The sequence below is a fragment of the Carassius auratus genome, chromosome 22 (genome assembly GCF_003368295.1).
Source record: "Carassius auratus strain Wakin chromosome 22, ASM336829v1, whole genome shotgun sequence".
NCBI lineage: Eukaryota > Metazoa > Chordata > Actinopteri > Cypriniformes > Cyprinidae > Carassius > Carassius auratus.
In genome coordinates this window covers 34042956-34070272 of record NC_039264.1, presented here as the reverse complement: position 1 = coordinate 34070272, position 27317 = coordinate 34042956, and the positions used below count along the sequence as shown (strand labels likewise).

The following is a 27317-nucleotide window of genomic DNA, read 5'->3' as shown; positions in this document are numbered from 1 at the left end:
AAGAAATGTTTTCTGCAAACCTAGACATGTATACACTTTGATCAAGGTCATAATTTATGCATAAAATTATGTCACAATGAGATCAAACAGTTTGAAGGGCTTCTGAGAAGTTCTGAGAAGTTTTAATTAATCACAATTAATTAATTTATTTTCTAAATATAATAAATAGAGGGGGTATATAATGAATATACATATGTGTGCAAATATTTGTCCAGTATTATAAAGTTATTAATCACATAAAACAAACACGGCAGTCTTTGGTTATACTATGAGAAAAAAAATGTTCTGCATCTTGAGAAGAGAAATTACAGAAATGGCAAGGTACAGTACATCAAACTTAATTCAAAGATTTCGTAATTTACTAGAAGGATATAGTTTTTTCTAGGTTTTGATGTGTTTCTTTGCTTAGTGGGGAAGGGGACTCTTAAATAGGCTGCTTTAAAATATTTAATGGTATTTTTATGAAATATGTTTCTTAAAATTTGGTAATAGTTATTTGTCAATATGGGACAAAAAAATGAACATACAGCAGGGAACAACCTCGGGATCTCATGCATTTACAATATGTATATTTAAAAAAATTATTGAGAAAAATAAATGCCATGTTGACCGTTTACTCACTGTATTACGTTATACTCTCGACACCCCAGTCCGGCAGGTGGCGGTATGAAAAGTTCAGCTGCTCTACAATCTAACCCACGGAAGAAGTCGAAAGTGAAAGTAACATCAACAAAACTATACCGATAGAAAAACGTTGGTTTGATTTGAATCCATATCATGTCCTAGAAAACATTTTACAGGCTCTACAAAATGTAACATTTATGAACATTTATGTAATCCATAATCCATCTTCTTCCTATACCGACGACAAAACACGAGAATAACCCGCGCTCAGCATTGCTCAGTCAGCCCCAGTGGACATGTGCGCCTTGTGCGGTCATTTTGGAAATGACAGCGACGTCAGAACGTTCAGTCAACGCTGTTAATTATTACCAGTCCGAGTTAGAATCTGTTTTACCGGATTGAATTTTAATTTTGAATCACCACATGACAAACAACAAGTGTGAAGGACCGAAAAACATTGTACAGGGTGTTTTCTTAGTGCACACGGTTAATTCGTTGTAGTGCTTCTAGGTGTCTGGCAGAATAAAGTATGGAAAAAAAAAAAAACGTTTTCTACATATATCTTTAATTACTTAATTATTTTATCTGAGGATGCTGTCAGTCAACAGTCTTTAATCTCCAGTAATTGAGAAAAAAAAACGGTGGGTGGGATAGGGCAGGTTTATAGCAAACGAAACTTTTATCACGTGCTCGATCAAAATACCAGGCACTGAGAATAGCATGTGGGGCATTTAGAACATCTCCAATCTCTGCTTTGCAGGTTGAAATGGCAGAAATGCCTTTAGAAATTATGAGAATTAAGCTGAAAATGGCGTATTGGTGCTCCGTAAAGGGACATGCAGATGCTCATCCAGTAAAAGATGTGGTAAAAGAAAGTTGGGAACATGAATATGCAAGTTTTAATAGTTTTGGATGGAATGCTGATAAAGTTGCCAAAGATATTGGAATAGATGGTATAGTCATGAATCATACGGTAATTACACCAATTGTAACCCCTTGGATGTACAAAATGCCTTTAGTGGATCTACAATTAAACATCATAAAGAATGAAAAGGAAAGGTGTGTATCTATGAATATAGCAGTGGTAAATTATTTGAATCAAAACTATAACAAAAGTGTCCATATATTTACTGATGGGTCTAAAAATCCTCAATCTGGTTATACAACAGCAGCAATGTATTTATACATCATATTGAACAAAGTACTGTTAAAAGGCTGTCTAATGATATATCAGTATTTACAACAGAACTCATGGCAATATTCATAGCAATGATATGGGTAGAAGAATCTAATATTAAGGATACAGGCATATGCTCTGATTCATTCTCAGCTTTGTGCAGCTTAAAGAGTGGAATGTCAGATGCTAGACAAGATATCGTATACGATATATTACAGATTTTGTACAGAATAAATCCACTAGACAAAAATATATAATTTTTATGGGTACCAACTCATGTTGGAGTTGAGGGAAATTAGATAGTGGACAAACTGGCAAAGACGGGATTAAAAAAGGATGAAATCGACTTAGAGATTCCATTAAGCAAAGCTGAAGCCAGAGCCATATAGAGAGAGAGTTGCGACAACGGAAGTTCGAAATGTTTGGTTGTCACATGATTCGTGTAGACTTCAAATAGTTCCAGGAAGTGCGTTGGTGGCCATTCAAACTGATAGAGTAGAGTGACAGAACTGCGATTTCTGGTAATAAGGAGTCAATAAATGCATTTATTTTTTATATTTATACAACACACCGACATATGTATGTAGCATGAGTATGTGGTTACAGCAATGTTGTTTTTCAAATATCAAATCTGATAATATTTGAGGATTAGTGTTCAATTACCGTTATTTTAAAAACGTATTTCAGGCTAACGTTAAGTTAAGTTGCATAAACACAGGTTGCTGTTGCCTTTTTACGTTACATATTGTCCTTTTTTCACTGATCTCATGTTAACTAATGTCATATTGATGACTTTCAGGTAGTACTGAGACAGGCTGGTGACAGGTGATTTTCAGCTCGCACCGCACTATGGGTCAATTAACTGTTAGCAGCAGTAATTAGCATGTTAAATAAATGTAAAATGAAGCTTACTGTTTATAATTCTTACAATTACATATAGTAATATAATTATGTATTATAAATAATATATTTATTATATCTAGTATAGTTCTTACAATACTTGTTCATGTACACAATATATTCAGGTTTAAAACAACTTAAGCATACTCGTATATAAACATGTACACTGCCATTCAAAAGTAATGATGCTGAAAATTCAGCTTGGCATCACAGGAGTATATTACATTTTAAAATAGAAAACAGTTATTTTAAATTGTAATCATATATTACGAGATTACTTTTTCTTTGTAAATAATGGTTGGCTCAAGTCAGCAGGAGCAATCTAAATATAAATAAAAATTACAACAACAAAAAATTGGTAGGTAATTATACTTAAATTTATTTGCACTTTTTTACATTGAAAATGATTTACTAGAAGTAAGGAACAAGCAAAGCCTTGCAAAACCCAGGGAGCTGAGACTCATGGTGAGACATTTGCAGGGAGTCATCAGTGTTACCTATAACTGTGCATTTAACCACCATGTGATATGTACTGTATGTGGGTAGACAAAAACTAAACTCAAGTCACTCTGCAAGGCACATTGAGGCAAAGCAATTAGTCCTGACCAAAAAATTCAAGAGTAGGCTGAGACCAGATGCTATTCCCACAATCTTTGTACATCGTCCTGTGGTCGAAAAGAGGAGGGCCCTGCTCCACGATGCACCCCTAGACCTGTGAACATACATGAAATGGCTGCTGATAACAGCTATGTTATTTCAGGTGATTCATATATAATAAGTACAAACTCGTACTAGTTGAAGTAAAGTGATGTGATATTTTCAATATTTAAAATTAGCAATACCATGTATTCTGCCTCAATCAGTTTCAAAGGTTGAGGAAAAAACAACGAGGACACTCAGAGAAGGGAAAGTGACAGTGAAGAAAAAGGACATGGCTAGAGAGGAGAGACAGGGACAGGTGACACAGCCCAGTCAACCAGCAGCAAGTCAGTCAGCATTCCAGTGAACCATCAGCCAGTTACCTGGGTCTATTAAAAAAATTTAAGAGACAAGAAAAAAAATATCAAACAATGTAAAGGCAGCACTAAGAAAAATAAAGAATGAAAATGCAGCTATCAAAAAAAAAAAGGTCCCCTCAGCACTCCTGACCTGCATCCTCACTGATGCTCCATCACAGAACAGTCGGCACCACTAATCCTCCACCCACCAGCACCCACAGAATGTTACAGTATGTTACTTTTATACACTAACAAGTTTAAGCATATAATACCGTTTTATTATATAATATAGACAGGTAATAGTCAATTAATCACAATGACTAAAAACACTCCACCCATGTTTTTTGCAAACTCAATTCACTCTAAATTTATATCAATAGGGTGCATTTTATTAAGGAATTTAATACGTGTAATACGGAACAAACGTTATAACCTCATTTTTACCACTCACCGCTGTCACGTTATATTGAACTAACGTAATAGGCTATGTAACGTTAGCTAACTTTCCCCACCCTGCAAAAAAATGTGTTTAGACTCCTTTTTCCAAACACGATGGATTAAACTGAATTAAGAGAACAGATTTTACAATAGGGTGTTCGTTACAAACTTTATTCAGCTACAATCCTAGCCTAATCGGTTAGTTATTTGATAACATCCCTTAAATCTACTCATTTAATGAGTGATAATCTACTAGAAGGTTTTAATTTGCAATTTATTGTTATTAAGATGTACTGATAATATTAAATCTTATTATTTAAACGTCTTACATTTTAAAAGTGCGTCGCAAACGGTTTGTTCTGCTGCATCTCTATGGCGCGCATCGGGTTGCTGCTACTTCCGGGAACAATGGGCTAGTTGCATACAGGTTGCATATCTCCGCCATCTTGGATTTCCGGTCTTGCGAGTGTGTGCGTAGATATTTCCGGTTGTGCTTAAAGTCAGCGCAGAAAACTGGAGAAGTCCAAATATTACCTTCTATATGTTTACAGGATTTATAATATCACTTCATATGCAAATAAGATATACACTGCTATTATCACTATACTACAAATGATAACTGAGCCAGTGGATTTGAAACTTGTGTATGTTTGGGTCCGGTGAATGAATTAAATACACTAATGTTCACTACTGTTCACGAGATGAAAGTTGAACTCATGGCGTGTATACACAGCTATATAATGTATTTTATCTTACCAAATATGTAAATGTACAAATTACTTATTTCTCGAAAATGTTTGCATTATTATTATTATTATTTTTATATTAAATATTTAACTCGTGAGACGTGGTCTGCGATTATTCTTCAGAAATATCTATTTCTCAATTGTACACATACATCAGTCTGTTTCATTTTCATAACATATTTTATTATTTTACACAGTAAAAAATACGTGACTAATTTTAATATTTGTAATCTGATAATTAATGCAAAACAATAACAATATACATAGACAGATAATGATTTATGCTACAGATCTTTCACAAAACAAATAAAAACACACATGAATGCAAACAGCGATATTTTATTTAATGCAAACATACCATAATTATATTACGTTTAATTAGTTAGTTATAAATTATGTTATCAAATAAAGTTAATAAAACATGCTTTATCAGAAATCTCTCTGCGTCTTGTTTGACAGTCAGAAACATTTATCTTACATAACATAACAAAACCTGCTCTTCAAAATGAAAAGTATTGCATATTTGAATGGTTTGTGTTTGAAAGAAGAAATCCCTGTGGTCCTGACCTGACGCTGATCCGCATAATCAACAGAAGAATAAAGCAATCTCCGCGTTGTATCTTGATGAATTTCCACACAGAGGTACGCAAAATATAGGGAGGATGTTTCCCCATGTTTTTGATATACCACGGCTGTTAAATTTGAAAATCATTAATTATATACATCTAGCCAAGATCCGTGTGCAAGTTTCCATTACAGTCAATGCGAGCGTCGCAAGACCGGAAATAAGTACTCACACACTCGCGTCGCTGAAGCTCACCGGCGCCATCTTGTGCACCTAGCCCAATAGAGGCTCCACAAGCGAGAAGGGTCTGGCTGCAGACCATGGGCGAGTGGAGCTCCACTCTCAAACCGGAAATACGTCACCTCCACTTGAAAACATCAAGATGGCGTCGCGGGGAGTACTTCAAACTTAAACTCAGGTAATTTTATCTCTGCATCGCTAAAATGGTGAACTGACGCTGTTGTAACGTGCAGTGTAAGAAAAACGCACAGGGCTTACGTGAAATTACTAACAAGAGAATTAATAAACACTATGGATTTATAGATTTATATCGTGAGCAATGTTGATGTCTGGCCACTGATCATATATACACCACATATAGTGATTTATAGATCAATGTGTCTGTCCAATGTGTTTTTTTAAGTTATCAAGTTCAATTACAAACCTTTACGCCACATTTCAACAACTGAACACATATAATTAGTGTTGATACAGCCAAATAGAAAGAAAAAAGATGGAAAAAAATAACAAATAACAATAATCACACCATAAGATAAAACAGAATAAATGACGGAAAGAAAAAGAACGATGTCTTAGGGTCTTATTCTAACAACAAAAACAAGTTCAAAGCATACAAGAGTTTCTGGGCGTTCCTGTCAATCCTGTAATGAAGAGACTTTGCAAATATCTTTAGTTCATTCTTCCATCCGCTGAAGTGAGGTTTAACCTTTAAAAACGTACTTATCTACTTATCTATGAATCTAGTTTTTGCACAAAGTAATTAGGTTATTTATCAAAAAGTCTAGGATCTTTTCCTTCAACAATACTCCAACCTTAACTGAGATCACAGTCAAAGGGTGTATTGATATCTGTTTGAAATGAAGCCAGTTTTGAAATTCCAGCCAAAAAGTCTGTACAGATTCACATTTCAAAAACATATGATCAACAGTTTCAATATCTTTCTCACAGAACCCGCATGAATTGTTCTCCCAATTAAATCTTTCTTGTAGGAAGTGATTAGATGGATAAATGTCCTTTAGAATTTTAAATGTAACTTCTTTGGCTTTAGGAAGAACTGGATAAGTAAAATAAAGCTTCCTTATTTTCTTTGCCTCTTCTTCAATAAATTCTTGAAGAACATACTTTCTTTTCAGTTGACTGGGGAAGTACAGTTTGGATTATACATTTCTGATAAACTTATTTGTTAATTGTTTGCTCTTTACATTTTTACCTTTAGTACATGATGGATAGCATAGATGTAACTTAGTTTTTGGTGGCTTGTGGTAAAATAATGTAGTGAATAATGAAAGGACACGATCGTTTTGTATGTGTATTCCTTTAGCATTTGTTGTATAATTTTAAAAAGGTCATATGAGGAGGTTGTTTTCATATTTAATTTAATTTTCCAGGGATAGGATTGGCATTGAAGATGCAGCACTCTTTACATTTTAAATGTATGTTGCCACCTTAGAAGTCAAGGTCTTTTTACATGTGACATTAACATATTTATTTTTTCTATTTTGTTGTTCTGTTATTCTATTGTTTTACTTTTTTGTTTCAGATCAAATGTATATCAAGTGTTATCCATCCTCATAACACCACAGATAGAGACTGAAACTTCCGAGCACCATCACTTTGTCTGCTATGGGACTGTCATAGGTGAAGGATGCAGTACTTTTCTGTGTTGAATTTACCTAACGTCAGCACACAGACTTAGTATTGTTCCAGTTTTGCTGTGCTCATGTCTTCTTTGTGTCCCCAGCCCAGCAATCAGATACATCAGAACAACAAAGCACAACTGTGGTGGCCCAGGCACCTTCAGCAACAAGTAAATTGCTTTAACATTAATGATAATTAAATGTCAGTATTGTAATTAAACTTGACCCATCTGACGTAATTGTTCATGCCAGAGATTTAACAACACTGTCAGTCAGGAGCATATTTAACAGGAGGCACACTTCAGCTGGCTTGATGGTGACTTCAGTAAGTGTGGTCAACCCTCTTGTTTTTGTGGCTATAACAATTAGACTAAGTAATCTCACTCTCTTCCATTTCCTTAACATTAAACTTTTTTTTTGTTGATACTGAACAGGTGCAGTGAAGATATTTAAAGAGACACTATCTAAAGTACAGAAAGCCGTACATAATCTCTAGGTGCAGTCGCCTACAGTGCAGCCAGCTTCACAAAGACTGTGGGGCTGGTCACCAGGAAAATGGCCAAGGAGTGCTTTTGGGGTTTTACTCCTCAGATGACCACCCTGGCTACTGTAGCTGGGATTGCTTCACATTGCATGCATGTGAACACATTGTGTTATTACAGTAACAATTATGGTCACTTGCAGTTCATGTGTTTTCAATGTAGTGTAAGATGTGTTAATTATTATTATTACTCAAAAACCATTAAAACTTCTAAATTGTGGAAGTTATTCTTCATTATTTTACTGTGGTTATTTTGTATATGTTGTTATTTTGATTAAAATACAAAATTCAACACACATAATTCTGGTTGAGGTATTATTTTAATAATTTATTTAATATTTCATTTATTTTTCACTGCTGAATATTAAAAACATAAGGTTAAGTTTCTAAAATGTATGGAATGTTACATTGGCAGTTGTACACTGGTAAAACAAACATGAACAAATTGATGTCTGTAGTGCAAATTGCTTGGTGGGGGGGGGGGGGAATAAAAAAATGCTGTCTTGTCATAAACCGTAAAAGATATATATATTTTTTTTACTAGGTAAAAGTAACAAAGATAAAAGTACAGAACATATTAACATTACGTACAAAGAGGTGACATAACTGGCAAAACACCCTTTATACGTGTATATAACAAGTAATACAGAACGAAAGTTTGGTGGTAGTGAAATATTTTCCCTCTTAAATGGAGCTCCACTCTACGTAAAGTGTTACCCGGACCAACATGGCGGCGGCGTCGCTAGTGGAGGTGACGTATTTCCGCTCTTGAGTGGAGCTCCACTCGCCCAAACCGTAAAAGATTAGTATATATATTTTTTTTACTAGGTAAAAGTAACAAAGATAAAAGTACAGAACATATTAACATTACGTACAAAGAGGTGACATAACTGGCAAAACACCCTTTATACGTGTATATAACAAGTAATACAGAACGAAAGTTTGGTGGTAGTGAAATATTTTCCCTCTTAAATGGAGCTCCACTCTACGTAAAGTGTTACCCGGACCAACATGGCGGCGGCGTCGCTAGTGGAGGTGACGTATTTCCGCTCTTGAGTGGAGCTCCACTCGCCCATATGTCTGCAGCCAGTCCCGCCCATATGTCTGCAGCCAGACCCTCTTGTTGCTCAAATCTGTCGTAACAGAGCACGAACAAAAAAATCGAAAGCGTTCAAAGACATCTGGATTCTATTCCCTGTACAAAAGACCGTCTGTACTGCTACAAGTAAGATTTAATACTTCTTGTTACACATTTTTGGATTGTATGAAGGAATTTAAGCGAAGGAATAAATGCGAAGTTGTAGGCCTATGCCAGTTCCAGGAGTAACGTTAGGCCTAACTGTTAGCCGACGGCCAAGAATGCAAACTGTTTGATCACGCATGTTAAAAAATGAAGCTTATAAAAATGTAACAGTTATTTTTATGAAGGATTTTTCCCACACTTCTTTATTTTAGTCTGTTTTTTTTTATCATTTCGATAACTCGCATTACTAAATGTAATGCGAAATCGAAAGTAAAACGCAGTTACAGGAAGTTATACGAAATCCGCCATTTCCTAAGATCCAGCATAACTTTCTTGTACTGTGTTATGAAAGAACAAAACGTTTTGGTTCATATAGCACATCACGTTTAGTACAAATTATAGTAAATTACGCTTATTTCAAAAGTAAATAATACAACTATATAGGAAAAATTTAAAGACTCCAATACAGAAAATAAAGAATTGTTGGTTATCAATGTCAGTAGCAAAGTTACTGACTTATTGTTTATTTCCCGCATAGCACATTTAGGCCATGTATTTTGTGGAATGATCTATAATAATATTTTCTTTTTTATTCGTCCCTCTGAAATGCCATATTATTCATCTCAGTAACATTGTTATCTTCAGGTTATGCTGAACAGGTGACACTTTTCACAAATCAGTGCTGATCTTTGCACTGGCTGTGTAGCTGCAGTATGTCAGGGGACCGAGGAAAAGACTCTCCGTCTGAGATGAGTCTTCCCAAGGAACATGGGTAAGTCTGTTTTCAGAAAATCCTTTACTGAAGTTTCAGTTTTTTTCATGCAAACAAAACCTTAAAAACAGCAGGTCTATTTCTCAGCATTGGCAATTAAATTATTTAGGTAATAGACTTGCTATAATTCATAACAAGAATTGATTGAAATTGTGTTCTTAAAGGGTATAAAAAAGAAGACAATGGGTCTTCTGACTGAGTCAGGTTTATCACAGGGTTTTTTTTTTCCTACTGTCACCCAATGGAGTTTGGGTTCCTTGCCACTGTCAACTTTGGTTTGCTCAGTTGGGCTCTAACAGATATTTATGTGCTGCAATGATATGGCATGTTTGAATGGACCTTGCGTAAGCTGAATCTCCCATAGGAATTAAGGGAACACATAAAACACCCCAAAAAATATACTTGTAAAACTATACTACTAAAAGTAAAGTTTCAACTGCTGTATTAAATTTAAACCCGCTCATGTTACATCATTTTTTTTTTTTTTACGTGGTTTTACAGCATTGTTCCTTATAATCAATCGGACATGATTCTGCTGAGTTTAGGATTGCATTAGCCAATCAGAGGCATTCAGATTAGACATTGCTGAAACCTTTAGTTCAGACAAAGGATATTATATGAATTTTTAAATAAGTTTTTATTTGAATATCATTTTAGTTTTAGCTTAGTTTTTATTTGTGAACACATTTCTAATTAGTTATTTATTTATTTTTATTTTTTTCAGTTTTAGTAATTATAGTTTAGCAGAGTTAAAGGAACACTTCCAGTGTAGTCCAAAGCAAGACATTTAATTTCAGCAAAGTTGAAAGGTTGCATGGTTTACAATTAACTCTTGTGCAAACCTCTTTATAATGAAAATAAAATTATTCTGTACAGCCGAACAAAAAACAAAAATATGCTACTTGTATGTGTAAAATGTATTCAATCATATTAAAGATGTAATCTTGTTAAACATGCCATCAAGGTTTTCAGAATTACTAAAAAGCTAAAGGCAGTTAAGTTTTCATTCTGCAGGACACTAATTTATGTCCCGTCTCTCCCTTTATAAAAGTACACAAAAAGAAGAAAAGATCTTAAATGCTTTGAAACCTCATACTACTCAAAACTAAATGTGATGTGGTGATTTATGTTTGCACTTTACTTTGATGATCCGCTCCACAGCATTCTCTGTGCATGAAGCGCCATCTACAGGTATTTCCATGAACAACCACAAGTCAGATTTTTCGGCACAGAATGACAGCTTATTAAATCACAAACATGATTATTTAATTTTTGCTAATTATTATTTTATTTTAGTTAGTTTAATGTTAATGTTGTTAGTTTCGTATAATTTTATTTTCGGTTTACAAAAACATTTTTTTTTACCAATAGTTTTAGTCTTAGTCGGAGTTATGGAGTTATGAGTGCTTAAACACTAGCTACACTAGCTAAACATTGACTGTTCACATTTAAAGTTTGTTCGCTTAGGGATGCAATGATACTATTTTTTCAGAACCGATCCAATACCAAAAAGAGTACCGGCCAATTATGATCCAATCTGATTTTTTTTTTTATTTTATTTTATTTTTTTATCAATGTAGAATTTGTATACTTCTGTGGTTTGACCTGATCCTCACTCTTGTGTGTGTTAAACACAATCTGTCAAATATAGACCACTTCATTTTAATAAAAAATAACAAATGAATAAATATCTAACAATAATCTATAAACAAAAAATACTATTTTAAACTAGATTAGTAGATAAAGCAAGCGGCAAAAGATATTCCATAAAATCATGGTTGCACAAGAATTTTCGAAAAAATTAAAACATTTTTTGAAACAACTTTATTTTTATTGGGGAACAAATAAAAGTTAATAAGTGTAGGACTAAATCTGGTAAAATGTTACACATTGCTCTTTGTATTGTTGTAAAATACATTAATGAAAAACAAGTAGCATAGCAGAATGAGAGAGACAGTAGTAACTTACTACCTAGCGCATTACACACAAGCTGCTATATTCACTTTCGCCTGAAAGTCATGCATGCCTAAGGTCTAAAATAAAGGATGTTTATACGATTTTTGGTTTACGATTTAGTTTTAATACTAACGCATGTGCTAGGTGAGTGAACATCAACTATCACACCAGAGAAGTGCTCGAGCATGCTCTCTCTCTCTCTCTGTCTCTCTCTCTCCCTCCCTCTTTACCGTTGAGTAACTTGTACATTGTTTTATTTGTTTTTGAAATATCCGACCGAAATACAAACTTACCAGTGAAGAACTATATATTCACTTGACAAGCTCACGCATCTCTGCCATTGCGAATTCAATCCACTCAGCATGCTTTATCAGCTCGTACATATCAGCTATACAGGCATTAATACTGAAAGTTTAACATTATATTCATTGCATATCCTACGTAGACAACCTTAATCTTTAATAACTCCATTCTGCTGTCTGTTGTTCTGTTGTGGGTGTTTCTTTGTCTGAATATGGCACTTATCACATGCTGTGTGGTATCGACGTTTGCTATCAGGCATTTTAACAAGTACCAGTACAGGAGCTAATTTTCTGCTCCGATACCGATATCACTATCAGTAACTGTCCATCTCTAGTTTTAACTGTTGTAACTGAATGTGACACACAGTTTGAATGCTGAATGGAGTATGACAGACAGATGCAGTGGGGAGAAGTTTATGTGAACTTGACTCAAATATTAATCTATACCTCACATTAAACTATGGAACAGCTTCAGAACACTTGAAATATAGTGCATGAAAATGTTATGGGGCTCTATATTGTTTTTGTTAGGGATGCACCGAAATTTCGGCCACCGAAAATTTTCCTTTTCGGTTTTCGGCCGATAGACTTTTATCACCGAAACAACACGGCCGAACTGTTGTGATGACGCAAACAGAAACCACGACCTGCAAGTGCACCTGCATAGCGCAGACCAAGAGCTCCACGCGACATTCACTTAACACCAGTGAGAACATTCTCTCTCTTCGTATTCCTTTATTCGCAGCACTAAAACATCTCCTAACAAAGAGATTAAGACGGACCACGAAGTGAAAACAAAGAAAAGTACAGTCTTATAGAGTCTGTTAGCACACGTCTCACTGAGATCTTGTCGGATCCTCTGCACTTCATCGCGAATGTGCTTGATCCGCGTTATAAAGACCATTACTTGGATGCGGAAATAAGGCAGCGCACACGAGAAATGATCCTGGCCGCGCTGTATGCGGAGAACCCGCGTGGAGACGGAGAAGCTCCTAGCGCAGGAGACAGATCAGAGCGCAGAAAAAAAGACTGGTCTCTGCACCCGATGAGAGGGCATGCACCCTCGTTGTCTGATATGTTCAGTGGAATTCTGCAAGAAAGTGCCTCAAATAATAATAATACGTTGGCTAGTTTGTTCTTTAGGCTACTATATATATATATATATATATATATATATATATATATATATATATATATACACACACATACATAATATCAGATTGTACCCATATTTATGCTAGATTTTCTGCTAGATTTCTGCTTTAATTTGATAAAAATGTTTATTTATGCCCTGGCCCTATTTAAATGCACTCTCTCAAATATTTCTCAAATGTCAGGCAGATGACAAGCTCAACTGCTCAACAGCTAGATGGTTATCTGTCTGAAGTCCCCATCCCCAGAAGTGATAACAGTCTTGCCAACTGGAGAAGTAATGCACTTTCTAGTGCTACAGAGAAAAATTTCAAATGCACTTCACCTAAATGCACTTTGTTTTTATGAGAGAACTGTTCATTTTAAAACCTTTCTGCAGGCCAGTAGGCCTGTACATTATTATTAAATATACACATGAGTGGGATACATTTTTAGTTTGAATTTTATTTTATACTGTGCATTGTTGCAATGTGCTTAATAAATATTTGCATGATTTGTAATTATGTATTTTTATGTTTTTTTTTTTTTAATAAGTTATGTAATTGTAATTATCTTTGAAACTTTAATATTAATTTATGCAATTGCAATGTCTTAATTTTAGTAAAGTTAGTACACGGTCATAGCAATAAATGCAATGGTACTAATAATTGGCATAATTTCTTTCAGTGTTTCGGTTTCAGTTTTCGGCCTTGGTTTTCTCTTTTTCGGTTTTCGGTTTCGGCCAAGAATTTTCATTTCGGTGCATCCCTAGTTTTTGTGCCTAACGTGGGGCTTAACAATTACTAGGAATATTATACGCACTATATCAGATTTAAACTGATACCCAATCCAACAGAAAATGGCAGTATCATGGCCGATATGGATACTGAGTATCTGATATATGCATCACTACTTTCGCTGCATGATTCATATACAATGCATTTGGAATGCTCCTAAAATTCAAGATATAAGGGCAGAAATTATATATATATTTAAATTATTTTATATAGTTAATCAATATCTCACAAAGAGTGCCAATATTTCACAAAAATCACAAATGTCATATTGATTTCATATTCAATAGTTAATATTAAGAGACTTATGTTTTAGAAACCTTATTAGTTTTGCTCTATTTTGCCAACAAAAATATATTTTTAAACCAAGCCACAGCACTGTTTTGTTTCTGGTGTTTCGTTCCTAAATGAATAAACGATTTAAATGATTTGGTTCAAATGCAATGAATCACTTATTAACAGTGACTTGCTGCCACCTACTGTCGGTTTTAATTTCAGATTTAAAATACATTATCTTTTTTTTTTTCTTTCTTTTTTTTCAATTTTGAATATCATTATTAAAGTTTTAGGATTAAAATAACAAAAAATTGTTTATGCATTTGTAACTGCAAAAAGAAATTGCTTTAAAAAAGGTAGAAATGCCCATAAAGGGCATTTGGTTTTGGCATTTGATTAGGAGGTCTGGTTTTGGAGCCCCCCCCAAGAGCTTTAACACAGTTTGAACACTGATATGCATGTGCTACGTAAAAAATACATAAATAAATTTTGTAATAACTAAAAAGAAACCTGATAGAATATAATATTTTGATAGAATATTATATAATATTTTGCTTTTGTTAATTGTATTATGAATAAAAAGAAAACAAATTGATGGAATACAAAAAAGATTAGAAAGGCTAGTTTTTTTTTTCTTTTTTAAGAAAACAAGCATCTAGTAAATTAATAGAGTGCAAGTTGACAAAGAAAGTTGATGAACAGCATCATGGTACTAACAAAGCCGGATTGGAGAGGTTTGGATTTGTCAACTCAAAACTAATCCTGTAACTCTGAATTTGTTCAGCTACCATCATGGTACAGGCCCCAGTACAGCGAATTTCTCTAAGCAGCAGGCCACTGTATACGTTTCCTTAAAACATAACGACTGTGTTTATGAGAATACTTGCAGAGACAATTATTTTTATATAATTGTGTGTGTGTGTTCATTCAGAAGTTACGATACGTGAAAGATGAATTCATTCTCTGTACGCGCATTGTCTGAAATGCTGCTCGCAGCGGGTGCTTTGAATGAGTGAGCGCAAGCTCAGAACGTGCGCAGATTGTTTAAGACGCTTGAATCAGCAATATTTAGAAACAAGTGCAAAAGATCAGCTACGATCCGTTTCACCCCTTCAAGCGAGTGAACAATGCGAATCAAGTTAGGAATTTTACATCACTTTTCACAATAGCCCATCGGTCTGGAAAACACAAAAGCCCTGGGACGTGGGGCTAGCGATTTTGCGAGCCAAGCAGCTCAGATCTATCCAGTTTTATGAAACACTGGTTTCCACACTGGTTTCGTTAAACAAAATAAATTATTTTAAAAGATTTGACTCATCGAAAAGAATCATCGGTTCACTAATCGGATCATGAACTTGTATTACCGAGCCAAAGATGATCTATTACTGAACATCTTGAATGAATAAAGACTTCAAGTTCATCTGTAAAGCAATTATTGTTTGAGTTTATAAACTTCTATTTCATGCATGATTCGTATGGATCTCCTAACTGAATGCAAAGTGTGAGTTCTAGGAGAATGTTTGTGTCTTGATGAGCATGTATCGCTCACTAGGAGTCACTAAACGAACAGCTGCTGTTTTTTTTTTTTTTTTTACGGAGGATCAGTTGCCCTATTTGTTAAAATCCCCAAACTGTTTAAATTAATAAATGACATCAAAACAGGGGCGTTTGCATTATGGTGTGGTGGGCTGCTGTGGGCCAGAAAGTCCAGGGCAACTTTTTGGTCCCAGTCCGCCCCTGAATGGTGCACCCCTATCCAAAAAGCACAACCAGTTGTATTAATAATGTTATCCTGAGTGTGAAGTGTTACCAGAATTTGTTTTGAAATGGATTTTAAAACATATGGTATCTAAAAAAGTATCGTTAGGAACCGGTATCGAAACTGAGGTATCGAAATTGGCACCAGATCGAAAGATTATGAACAATACCCAGCCCTAGGCAGGTCATTCCACCAGGAGGGAACAGTTTATTTAAAAGTCTGTGAAACTGATTTTGTGCCTCTTTGGGATGGCACAATCAAGAGTGCACATAGGTCTGAAGTAATGAATTTAGGGGTGCAGAGCCAGTGGTGGTTTAAATATATAATTATATTAATATATTAAATATAAAATATGAATATTATAAAAATAATATTACAATCAATATACATATTTAATATAGTATTAGATATAATATATATTCTTAATGATAATTAATATAATTCAAAGAAAAATGGCAACCCTGAAATGCATTGAACATAATAAAAGCAGAGAAATATATGCAATTAATATCTGTAAAATAAGTAACTATCCAATTTTGGACTGCAGAAATGAGTACACCCTAGATTTGAATTCAACAAAGTGTGCTATTGTATAACTTAATAATCCCTCCATAACTCTAAGTACACTGCTCTGACCCTTCTTGGCTCTGAGTGCACAAGTTCATGAAACTGAAGGATTTTCACATTGGGAGAATGTCATTGTTATATATAAAAAAAAAAAAAAAAAAAAAAGCCCAACAATGCAGTGAAATGAGGAGTGGGTAGCATCTCCTGTTTACGTCACATAGTGGTGTATGAATGGATGACATCATTGATAAAGCACAACTCCCTCACACCTTCAGCACTCACACATTCCTATAGATCATCACTGCGGGAACCAGGCACTTCTCTCTGTACCCCTCCTCTAGCAACACCAAAACATTTTGTTAGATTCAAAATAATTGACAGAGTATGGATTCCCAGAAGTCTCTATTTTGTAAATATGGGCCTTGGACAAAGCTAAAAAAGTTTGTGCTTTTGCTGCAGTCTGTAGTTCTGGTGTGGATAAACAACCATACATGTCACTTCTGCAGGCTGCATCTTACTCTGTTAGGATAAAGTGTCACTATTTAAATAGGTTTGCTGGCTCTGAAACATTTTCTTGGTGGTTCTCCTGCTCTAACAAAAACTCACACATCACTAAATGAAAGATTAAAGTGAAGACATTCAGGGGCCTTTTCACATGTTTTAAATGGCTGTGTTACTTTTGCCATATTTTCACACTTTAAACAATAATTTTGGTATACCTCTTGTACCATGGTCCTAGGGCTGGGCGATATATCGAATATTAGCGATAGTATCTGAATAATTTTGATGACGATGTAAAATTTGAATATATCGGGAATATCGAATATTTCAAATTCAAGCATACTTTCCCAAAAGAACGCGCCGAATGTCCAAAAAAGGAACCTGTACCTTCTGACTGCTTTACGCCCCTCTACTACGAGAGCTTTAATGATAGCGGTTGCCAGATAACAAGAGTTTAAATCTCCGAATCAGAGCTCCACTGTTACAAGGATACATTTTCTGCCCGGTGTTTGCTTATTTTAAGCAATCTGGCAACCATGCGCACGTGCTCACGCCGATAATCTGAAAACACTAACAAGCTGGAATTGAGCGATCTAATGAAAGCGTCGTTGAGCAGGTCTGTGTTCTGTCGTGAGATCTCAACTGTATTGTTTGCATTTGTGATCGCAAAATAAATGCACTTACTCGACCGCTGATGTTTGAATAGAGAAACATAGGCTATGACCAATTGGAATTACTATTGGGGAATTTCACTGACATGTTTACCAGTTTCCATAATATAGACGGAGAGAATGCAAGTCTTTGGTATTAATTTATATATATTTATATATAAGAAATAGCTATGTGCTTCAGCAACTGGCTCCCCATCTAAGAGGGTTTTTAATGTCAGTTGGAACATAGTTTCATGCCACAGAGCTTCTCTTAAAACCACAGACAGTTGACAGACTTGTGTTCTTAGCTTAAAAACTTGTTAAAAAATTAAAATAAAATACTTATCCCAGTTGCATAGTTTAAATTGTGAATTGCATGCACTAAAAAGTTGACAGAATGCACTTTCTGTACTTAATTTGCACTGCTTCAGTTACATATAGGCCTACATGTATCCATTTAATAAAAAGCAGTAAGTGATCTCTTGGTCTGGATTTTTTTAACTGCTTAAATTAGCAGTTTAATCTAAATAGTTTTTTTTTTTTTATGGGCAAAAGAAAATCATGTTTTTTTATTATTTAAATGCAAATGCAAACATATCGAGATGTCATTTTTTTTTTTATATATCGCTCAGCCCTACATGGTCCTCTTTTATGCCAGAAAATTCTCAGTTCTCTCTATAGTGGTTTCATTGTTGCCAGCAAGTCTGAGCATGAGAGAGAAAAAAAAAAAAAAAACATTGTATGGGTCGAAATTATTGATTTTTCTTTTATTCCAAAAATCATTAGGATATTTAGTAAAGATCATGTTCAGTGAAGATATTCGGTCAATTTCCTACTGTAAACATATAAAAACTTAATTTTTGATTAGTAATCTGTATTGCTAAGAACTTAATTTGGACAACTTTAAAGGAGATTTTCTAAGTATTTCTTTTCACCTTCAGATTACAGATTTTCAAATTGTTGTATCTTGGCCAAGGATATACACTAAGTAGACATTCAAAAGGCCCTTTTTACTTCGCACATACCGCCGCGGTGGCGGTATGAAGTGCATTTGCAGCCTTTGATCGCTGAGTGGCGCTTTAACCACAAGTTATCAAACAAGCGCGTCAAAGCACATTTTCGCTAATAGACGTCAGTTTTGCATCACTGATGTGTTAGATTTGATGGCTTCAGTCAGGGAAAATGAAAAAAAAAACCACTGTAGTTAAAATATTTAATATTTAATATCCACAAACGAAAGTTTGGTACTTATGATGTTATGTGCATTTCTTAGAACGAGTTCAAACAGGATAAATGTCAAGCGTGTGCCTGAACCTGTGATTATATTTTCTCTTATCTACATGGTATTAGGGATGGGCATTTTGGGAAATTTCTCATTTCGATCATTGATAGGTTTCAAAAACGATTAATCAATTAATCGGGGGTGGGGCTTATGCGGCATGGTCATAATGTATATAATGAAAAAATCTGAAGATTGTTATGAAAATGAAAAATAAAAAATAAAAAATCTGACATGAAAATCTGTCTATGAAAACATGAACACATGATTAGGACAGGTTAGATAATGATTATGATGAAGCAATGTTATTTATAAAGGAGCAAGAAATATCTGCATGAGGTGAAGAGTAGCCTATACCAATAAACGGAAGCTAATTCTATCTATGACACATCCTATGATAAATCAGATAACTGAGATACATATCAGACGTAACATTACAACTTGTATCAGCACAATAGGATGCTAAGTTATGCGTTAGACAGAGAGAGAGAGAGAGAGAGAGAGAGAGAGAGAGAGAGAGAGAGCGCGTGAGCTCCCGCTGATGCGTTTTAATGACAGCGCGCTGAAAGATGGGCAAGGACAGATTTTATTATAGATTCCAATAAAGTTCTCATTACAAATGTATGGCAGATTTGTGCTGTATTTTCATCTACGTTATTAAGTGTAATAGTTGTAATTAAGTTTTATTTTTAAGTTAAGTTTTATTTTCCATAAACCTGCGCGTTTTCGAAGCCATATGAATTGAATTATGCCCACAAATATGATGGAAAAAAAAGCTCGGCTGCATTATTATAACATCAGTAATAAAATATAAATAATAAAAATAGAAAAATAAAACATTTAAGAGCAATATCATTATCGGGCATTGCTTATATGAGCATGAAACGAATCGATGATATGCAGCGATTTCAGCATAATTGTTCATGTTAATTAATCAGACGTAGACTAGCTCTTGCAACTTTTATCTGAAAAAAATTTGCCAATGCAGATGTGAACTTGACCGAAAGTGTAACTCGATCGGATTGTGCTTTACAAACACGAAAGTACAATTAATTCACATTAGTGTCACTATCGTTATTTTGTTATGTATTTTAATATTTAATTAATATTTTGAATTCAATTTGCACTTTCTGATCAACCAAAATATTATAAAAATCATATATATTATTTAACAGTATGGAAATCACTGATTATTGCTAAATAATTGAATGAGGTTTAAAATATATTTAAGATAAAAACATATGACAAACAAATGATTTTGATTTTCATCATCTCTACAAATATAATGTAATTAGGCTACAAATATATCCAGTGCATTTTTATTTTATAAAGACCATTTCATTATTTGTCTGTGATTTAAAAATTAACACACAAAGATACCTTTTTTTTTTTGCTACTTTATTCAACAGCATTTCTTTAACAAAACATTGGCTTCGAGTATAACTTTAGCAGCATATTTTGATCCAGCGGTGAAACGTAGTTTTAAAAGATAAGAAAAAAAGTTCACCAAGTTTAACCAAACAACTATTATAAGGTAAAACAGAGACCTAGATATTTTAACTATGGCTAAAACTCAAAACTAAAATAATAATATTATTTAAAAAAATGGATATTATATTTACCACGACCGGTGAAACATTCAAATGTCTATTCAAAAAGATAAGTCGGTCTACATGTTCAGATGAGAGCCAGGTGCGCAGCCTGTTCACATTTAGTGGAATAAATTCACTCCGCTGGAACAGATGTTGCAGGGACAGCCAGGTACTAGACAAGTAAACCTGCTCTGTCCCTGAAACTAATGGGCAGCAAATCTTTCACCACCATTTCAGCGAATAGCTTTGTCGTCTTCTCGGTTCTGCCTGCGTTGCATTTAGGTCTTACGGCAAGTGATTCAATGCTCGTCTGAGTTGCCGCTCTGTTATCGCCAGATATTTTATGTACAAATTTTAGATGATAGCGCATTGTATTTGTTGTAGATTTGTGTGACAGCTTGGCGCTGCACAGCTTACCCTGAACTGTATTTTCATCGTTCTTCTCAAATGGAAGCCAGCCATCACTACATGACTTTGAGGCCATTATTATGTCTTCTTAACGTCTTTTGAGGCATCAAGTGGGAAGCTAACCAATCATAGATCAGGGCGCCACCCAACTTGCTGCCATAACCAATCAAAAAAATAATAATAATAATTTCGATCATCGTTTACGTGATCGATCATCGCTGTCACGGTCGAGTACTAGAGTACTCGATCACTGCTGCACATCCCTTCATGGTATTAAACCATATTTTAGATTTGACACATTTAAAAGGTGTACAGTATTATTTATATTAATTATGCGTTATATTATTCAAAAGAAATTGTGGTTTACTTTGCATTGGAGCATTAAAAGTGGTAGCCTATTTTAGGGGGGTAGGCTACATGGATTAATATGCAAAATGTCAATATTTTCATATATTATGCCTATATTTTAATTTATATTTTCCATATAAATATATATTTTTTTCCTTTAATAAAACAATATGCATTTTTGTTATTCGTTACCTGTCCTTTATTTTGATATAACTTATTGGGGAAAAAAACATTTGTCTGTAAACTGATTAAGAAATTGTTGCATGTTTAAATGTGAAGCACTGTATAATTTATTTCCCATTATTTATGCCTAATTAGCCTAAAACAAGAAACGAATACAATTAAACCTGCACGATTAAATCTTTGAAACTCTAAAGAATGAATGGATTAATAAAACGTCCTCATGATTAAACTCAAGTTATCTCATTATAATCAACAAAATCAAAAAAAATACACACGATGTAAAAAAGAGCTTCATTAACTGACAACATAAGTGATTTTGAAGGGAGCCTTCTTTACTTGCTTTTAGTGCTGGGAGAAAGCATATGGCCCAAAAAACTAAAAATCTAATTTATGATTTAAATCGATTTTAAAATCAATATTCAATTGACAAAGAATTTTTTTCAAAATAAGTTTTAATATAGTTATAAACTAATAACTGAGACAAGATGATAAAAAACTTTGATGTTATTACAGCTTCACTGTCTGCAGTTTGACTTTACTGAATCAGATTGAAGCGAATACAACTTATTGATCATGAGCCTAACATTTAGCAAGCAGGAAAACATATTTTATTGAGCTAATGATGTTAAATAGAGAGAGAGAGAGAGAGAGAGAGAGAGAGAGAGAACCAGTCTAGAGCTATTCTTAAACTTTGAGCTCATTATATTGAAGTACAAATCCAAACACCAGAAATGTTATGCATTTTATGAATAATGAAATGTTATAAAAAGTATGCATTTTATTTATTCACATGCAGCATGGTTGTTGGTATTTAGCAGTTAAAACCTATTTTTAAACTTGAATTTAAATACTATTAAACTAACTTTAAAATATCAAGGAGCTTATAAATTAAAAATGCTACAATGTCACAGTGCATGTTAAATAGCCTTTTAAATATATATTATATAATTCATGTATAAATTGCTTTTTATTACATTTAGAAATAACGGCTGGCCTAATAATGTTATCATGTACAAACAGGATATATTTAATTCCCTTCACTTTACAACAAATCCTTTAAATTGAACAAATATGTCAGAATAAAACAAGAATTAAAAATATAGAATTCTAATGGATAAATATAATTGCAGTATATAATAATATACGCTTAGCTATAAACAAACAAAAAAAAAAAATAATTTAAAGATAAGCATAAGGTAAGGTTGGGCTTTCTCATTCTCTCACTCGGGGGAAATCCGTTTCCATATTCGTGATGTTGCCCACTTGAAGCTTAAGTATTATTCATGAGGTAAAATAGGCTTTGTTGCTCACACGTGTTTCAGTATCGATGGAAAAAAATCATAATTAACAATATGTGGAGTAAGTGGATCGCTGCTAACGCTGAATGTCTGGTGAACGACTGCTGTTTCCAGTGAATATGTGCACGAGATACCAGCGCAATCAAACAGCTGAAACAGAAAATATTCAATTTTTGGACACACAAGGCATAATTCAAAAATGCAAAGTGTTAATAGTTTGAAAAACTTTACAGTAGATGAGAAACCGACTGCTCCCTCGTGACCTTTTGTAAACTGTCTTTATGACAAAGAACTGCACAGCTACGGATACACCGTGTGTCCTCTGTTTGTGTTTGTGTCCACTCACGCTGCTCCGCCGCAGTCTGCGGATTGAAGTGTGCACTGAAAGACGGGAGGAGACCGGTCTGACGCAGGTTTCTCATGAAATTTAAGGGCACTGACTCTGAGGCGATCGCGAATTTGTGTACAGTTTATGGAGCTAAATGCTACAGCCCCACTAAAAAGCCTAGCGACGCCCCGGCTTCTTTATGTACATTTTGGAGAACCAGGACAAACATTTAAACCGATCGCTCAGGCATTTAAAAGGCACCGAAATCTGCGTACTTATTCGGTTCAGTGCATACCGGTTCCATACCCAACCCTACTTTTAAGAAATATATTTTTTGATAAACAAACCCAAAACTGTCTATGTCCTTGCTGGAGTGTGATGTGATTTGTGCAGGTGCGATGGATCGCGTACAAACCAATAGGGTGTCGGAATGGTATAGGTTTATACTTCTCAACCAACCACAATTAAATTCACTCCATCCGGATGGCACGATTTATCTGGATAGGTTTTTTTTTTGAATGATGACAAGCCGGAATGAAAACAAGCCGAAATGAAATCGAGGTAACGAAGCTATTTTTAAAATGTAAGGAGTAGAAAGTTCAGATACTTGCGTGAAAATGTAAGGAGTAGAAGTAAAAAGTCGTAGAATTTTGGGGTATCTATACTTTACTTAAGTAAGGTACCAAAGTAATTGTACTTCGTTACTTGACACCTCTGTATTTCAGTTTACTGTTGTTGTATGTGATAGAATCATGAATAATAATACAATAAATGTACAGCCATACTGCATTTACTTACCATTTCCAACCCCTCTTCAAGTGAGACTGAAGTAACCCCTGTACTACTTAAAACCTTTTTTTTCTTTGTGTCACAATAATACAGTTACACAGGCAACCACAATGAGTATTAGAATCTCCAGTAATAGTGTTTTATTTCCTGTCTGTTCTTTGTGTCATTAGTGTAAGATCAGGTTCACTTGTATCCAGCTCTGTGTCTGTGAAGAGTGACTGTTCACATGATCTACCAGTCAACTTCAGTGAAAAAACACCATGTAACAAGAGGTATTTCATGTGTTTCTTAAAACGTTTTACAGTGATCCAGTGTTTAATTATTTAATTATAAAAATCAATATTATTAAACAATCCAAGCCATATCTCAACCCCAACCTCATAATCAAAGTGAGTGATTCAATGAAGGTACAGTAGATTATTTGTTCATACAGTGACTTGAATACAGTATGTGAGCTGTTATGTGAGTGCTTGACTATGTAGCTGGAAGAATCCCCAGTAATAGTGTTTTATTTCCTGTCTGTTCTTTGTGTCATTAGTGTAAGATCAGGTTCACTTGTATCCAGCTCTGTGTCTGTGAAGAGTGACTGTTCACATGATCTACCAGTCAACTTCAGTGAAAAAACACCATGTAACAAGAGGTATTTCATCTCTTCCTCCAACCATCTTACAGTCATCCATTGTTTAATTATTACCAAAATAAGGCAAATCTGTCATCATGCCTAACATGTGGTAGATAATTAAATCTACATGTATGATTTAATTCTGTAAGATTTGATGAAATATTTGTCATTGTACTGCAATATCATCAAAACAACTAACAAAAGATATGAAATATCTTTAGCATTATAGTAATGTTAATTGTTTCATCTTCTTTACTTGCTTTTATGATTTATGCGATTTATGATTTAAATAGATTTTAAAATCAATATTCAAATGACAAAGAAATTTTTCAAAGCAAGTTTTAATATAGTTATAAACTTATAACTGAGACAAGATGATAAAAAAACTTTGATGTTATTACCTTAATGCTGGAAAGACCTTTATTTTACTGTATTATTATTTTATATTATATATTATTTATTATTATTTATTTTTTGTTAATACTAGCTCATCAGCTGTGCAAATTTTGTTTGTGAGGAAAATAACAGTACATTTTTGTCAGTTATTTTATCTAAACAGATTAATTTCTTCAAGATTTCAAAATCAAATAGCCTACTGATAATGTAGTAGCACTGTAAGATTACATTTGTTTGAATGCATTATTGCTAAAGCGATTGCGAGCGACTGTGCTTTATCTGTTTAAATCATGCTTTAACCCGAAAATAATCAGTAAATGAAACAGACAAACTCATATAGCCTTTAACATTCCGCTCGACTCTTGCAGTCATTATAACCTGATCAAGCCATAGCTAAATATGTTTAACATGAATTCTTGCTGAATATGCAGTTATGGGCTGTGAATTGTACTCGTGATGGAGGCTCTTGGAGCGAGTGAAAACCACGATGCTCAGACTCTTAATATCCTCTCCTCGCTCCAGTCAGAATCACACGGCTCAGCTCATCCTTTGTCCAGTGGCGTGTCTCTGTCAGACTCGCGGGGGAGGGTTGAGCCACTTGGAACTACGGGAGAACTGAGTGGTGCGTCGGTGGATGTTAAAAAGAAAACCGATTTTCATTCAAACAAACCGATGTAAATGACAAATTCAAGTTAATTGATAAAATCGATTTAACACCCAGCCCTACTTTCATATTATTTAATGAAAAAAAAAAAAAAAAAATGCAGCTGCATTTAAATGCGGGTGTGTAAAATATGTGCAAAATTGGCACTGCACGTGTGATGGTATGTGCAGCTTTTATTCTTATTTATTTTATCTTCATTACAAATCTTGTTTGGTTTCATTTTGGATAATTGCATGTAAAAAATAATTTTCGATGTAATACAAAATGTGAATTAATATTCATATGCAAGTATTTGTGCAAAAATTATTAATGCGCATTAATGACAGGTCGCACACATAATTAACCCCAAAAAACCAACCCCTCCAGCTGAACAGAATGGGCTAGGTGCACAAGATGGCGCCGGTGAGCTTCAGCGACGCGAGTGTGTGCGTACTTATTTCCGGTCTTGCGACGCTTGCATTGACTGTAAGGGAAACTTACATACGAAACTTGGCTAGATGTATATAATTAATGATTTTCAAATTTAACAGCCGATAGTGGTATATCAAAAACATGGGGAAACATCCTTCCTATATTTTGCGTACCTCTGTGTGGAAATTCATCAAGATACAACGCGGAGATTGCTTTATTCTTCTGTTGATTATGTGGATCAGCGTCAGGTCAGGTCCACAGGGATTTCTTTTTTCAAACACAAACCTCTCAAATATGCAATACTTTTCATTTTGAAGAGCAGGTTTTGTTCTTTTATGTAAGATAAATGTTTCTGACTGTCAAAAGATGCACAGATGTCTGATAAAGCATGTTTTATTAACTTTATTTGATAACATAATTTATAACTAACCACAATTAAACGTAATATGGTAGGTTTGCCTTAAATAAAAGATCGCTGTTTGCATTCATGTGTGTTTTTATCTGTTTATTTGTTTTGTGAAAAATCTGCAGCATAAATAATTATCTGTATATGAGCAGCCATGTATTTCTTTGCATTAATTATCAGATTAAACAGATATTAAAATTAGTCACGTATTTTTTACTGTGTAAAATAATAAAATATTTTGTGAAAAAACGATGAAACAGACTGATGTATGTGTACAATTGAGAAATGGATACTTCTGAAGATAAATCGCAGCCCACATCTCACGAGGTAAATATTTAATATAAAAAATAATAATAATAATAATGCAAACATTTTCGAGAAATAAGTCATTTGTCTTACATATTTGGTAAGATAAACATACGTTAGCTGTGTATACAAACCATGAGTTCAACTTTCATTTCGTGAACAGTAGTGAACATTAGTATTTAATTCATTCACCGGACCCAAACATTCACAAGTTTCAAATCCACTGGCTCAGTTAACATTTATAGTATAGTGATAATAGCAGTGTATATCTTATTTGCATATGAAGTGATATTATAAATCCTGTAAACATATAGAAGGTAATATTTGGACTTCTCCGGTTCTCTGCACTGACTTTAAGCACAACCGGAAATATCTACGCACACACTCGCAAGACCGGAAATCCAAGATGGCGGAGATATGCAACTAGCCCATTCGGTCTGAGCTAAATGCTACAGCCCCACTAAAAAGCC

General features: G+C 34.3%; 1 protein-coding gene across 1 annotated transcript in view; it reads left to right on the top strand.

The window, feature by feature from the left end:
- The first annotated feature begins 8940 nt into the window (after positions 1-8940).
- Positions 8941-27317, top strand: part of LOC113040609 (NACHT, LRR and PYD domains-containing protein 3-like) — a 173761-nt gene continuing 155384 nt past the window's right edge. The window contains exons 1-4 of the mRNA XM_026198908.1: positions 8941-9091; positions 9755-9881; positions 24213-24314; positions 24581-24682. Of these exons, the coding sequence (XP_026054693.1) occupies positions 9823-9881; positions 24213-24314; positions 24581-24682 (263 nt within the window). The 5' untranslated portion in view covers positions 8941-9091; positions 9755-9822. The remainder of the gene's footprint in view (positions 9092-9754; positions 9882-24212; positions 24315-24580; positions 24683-27317) is intronic.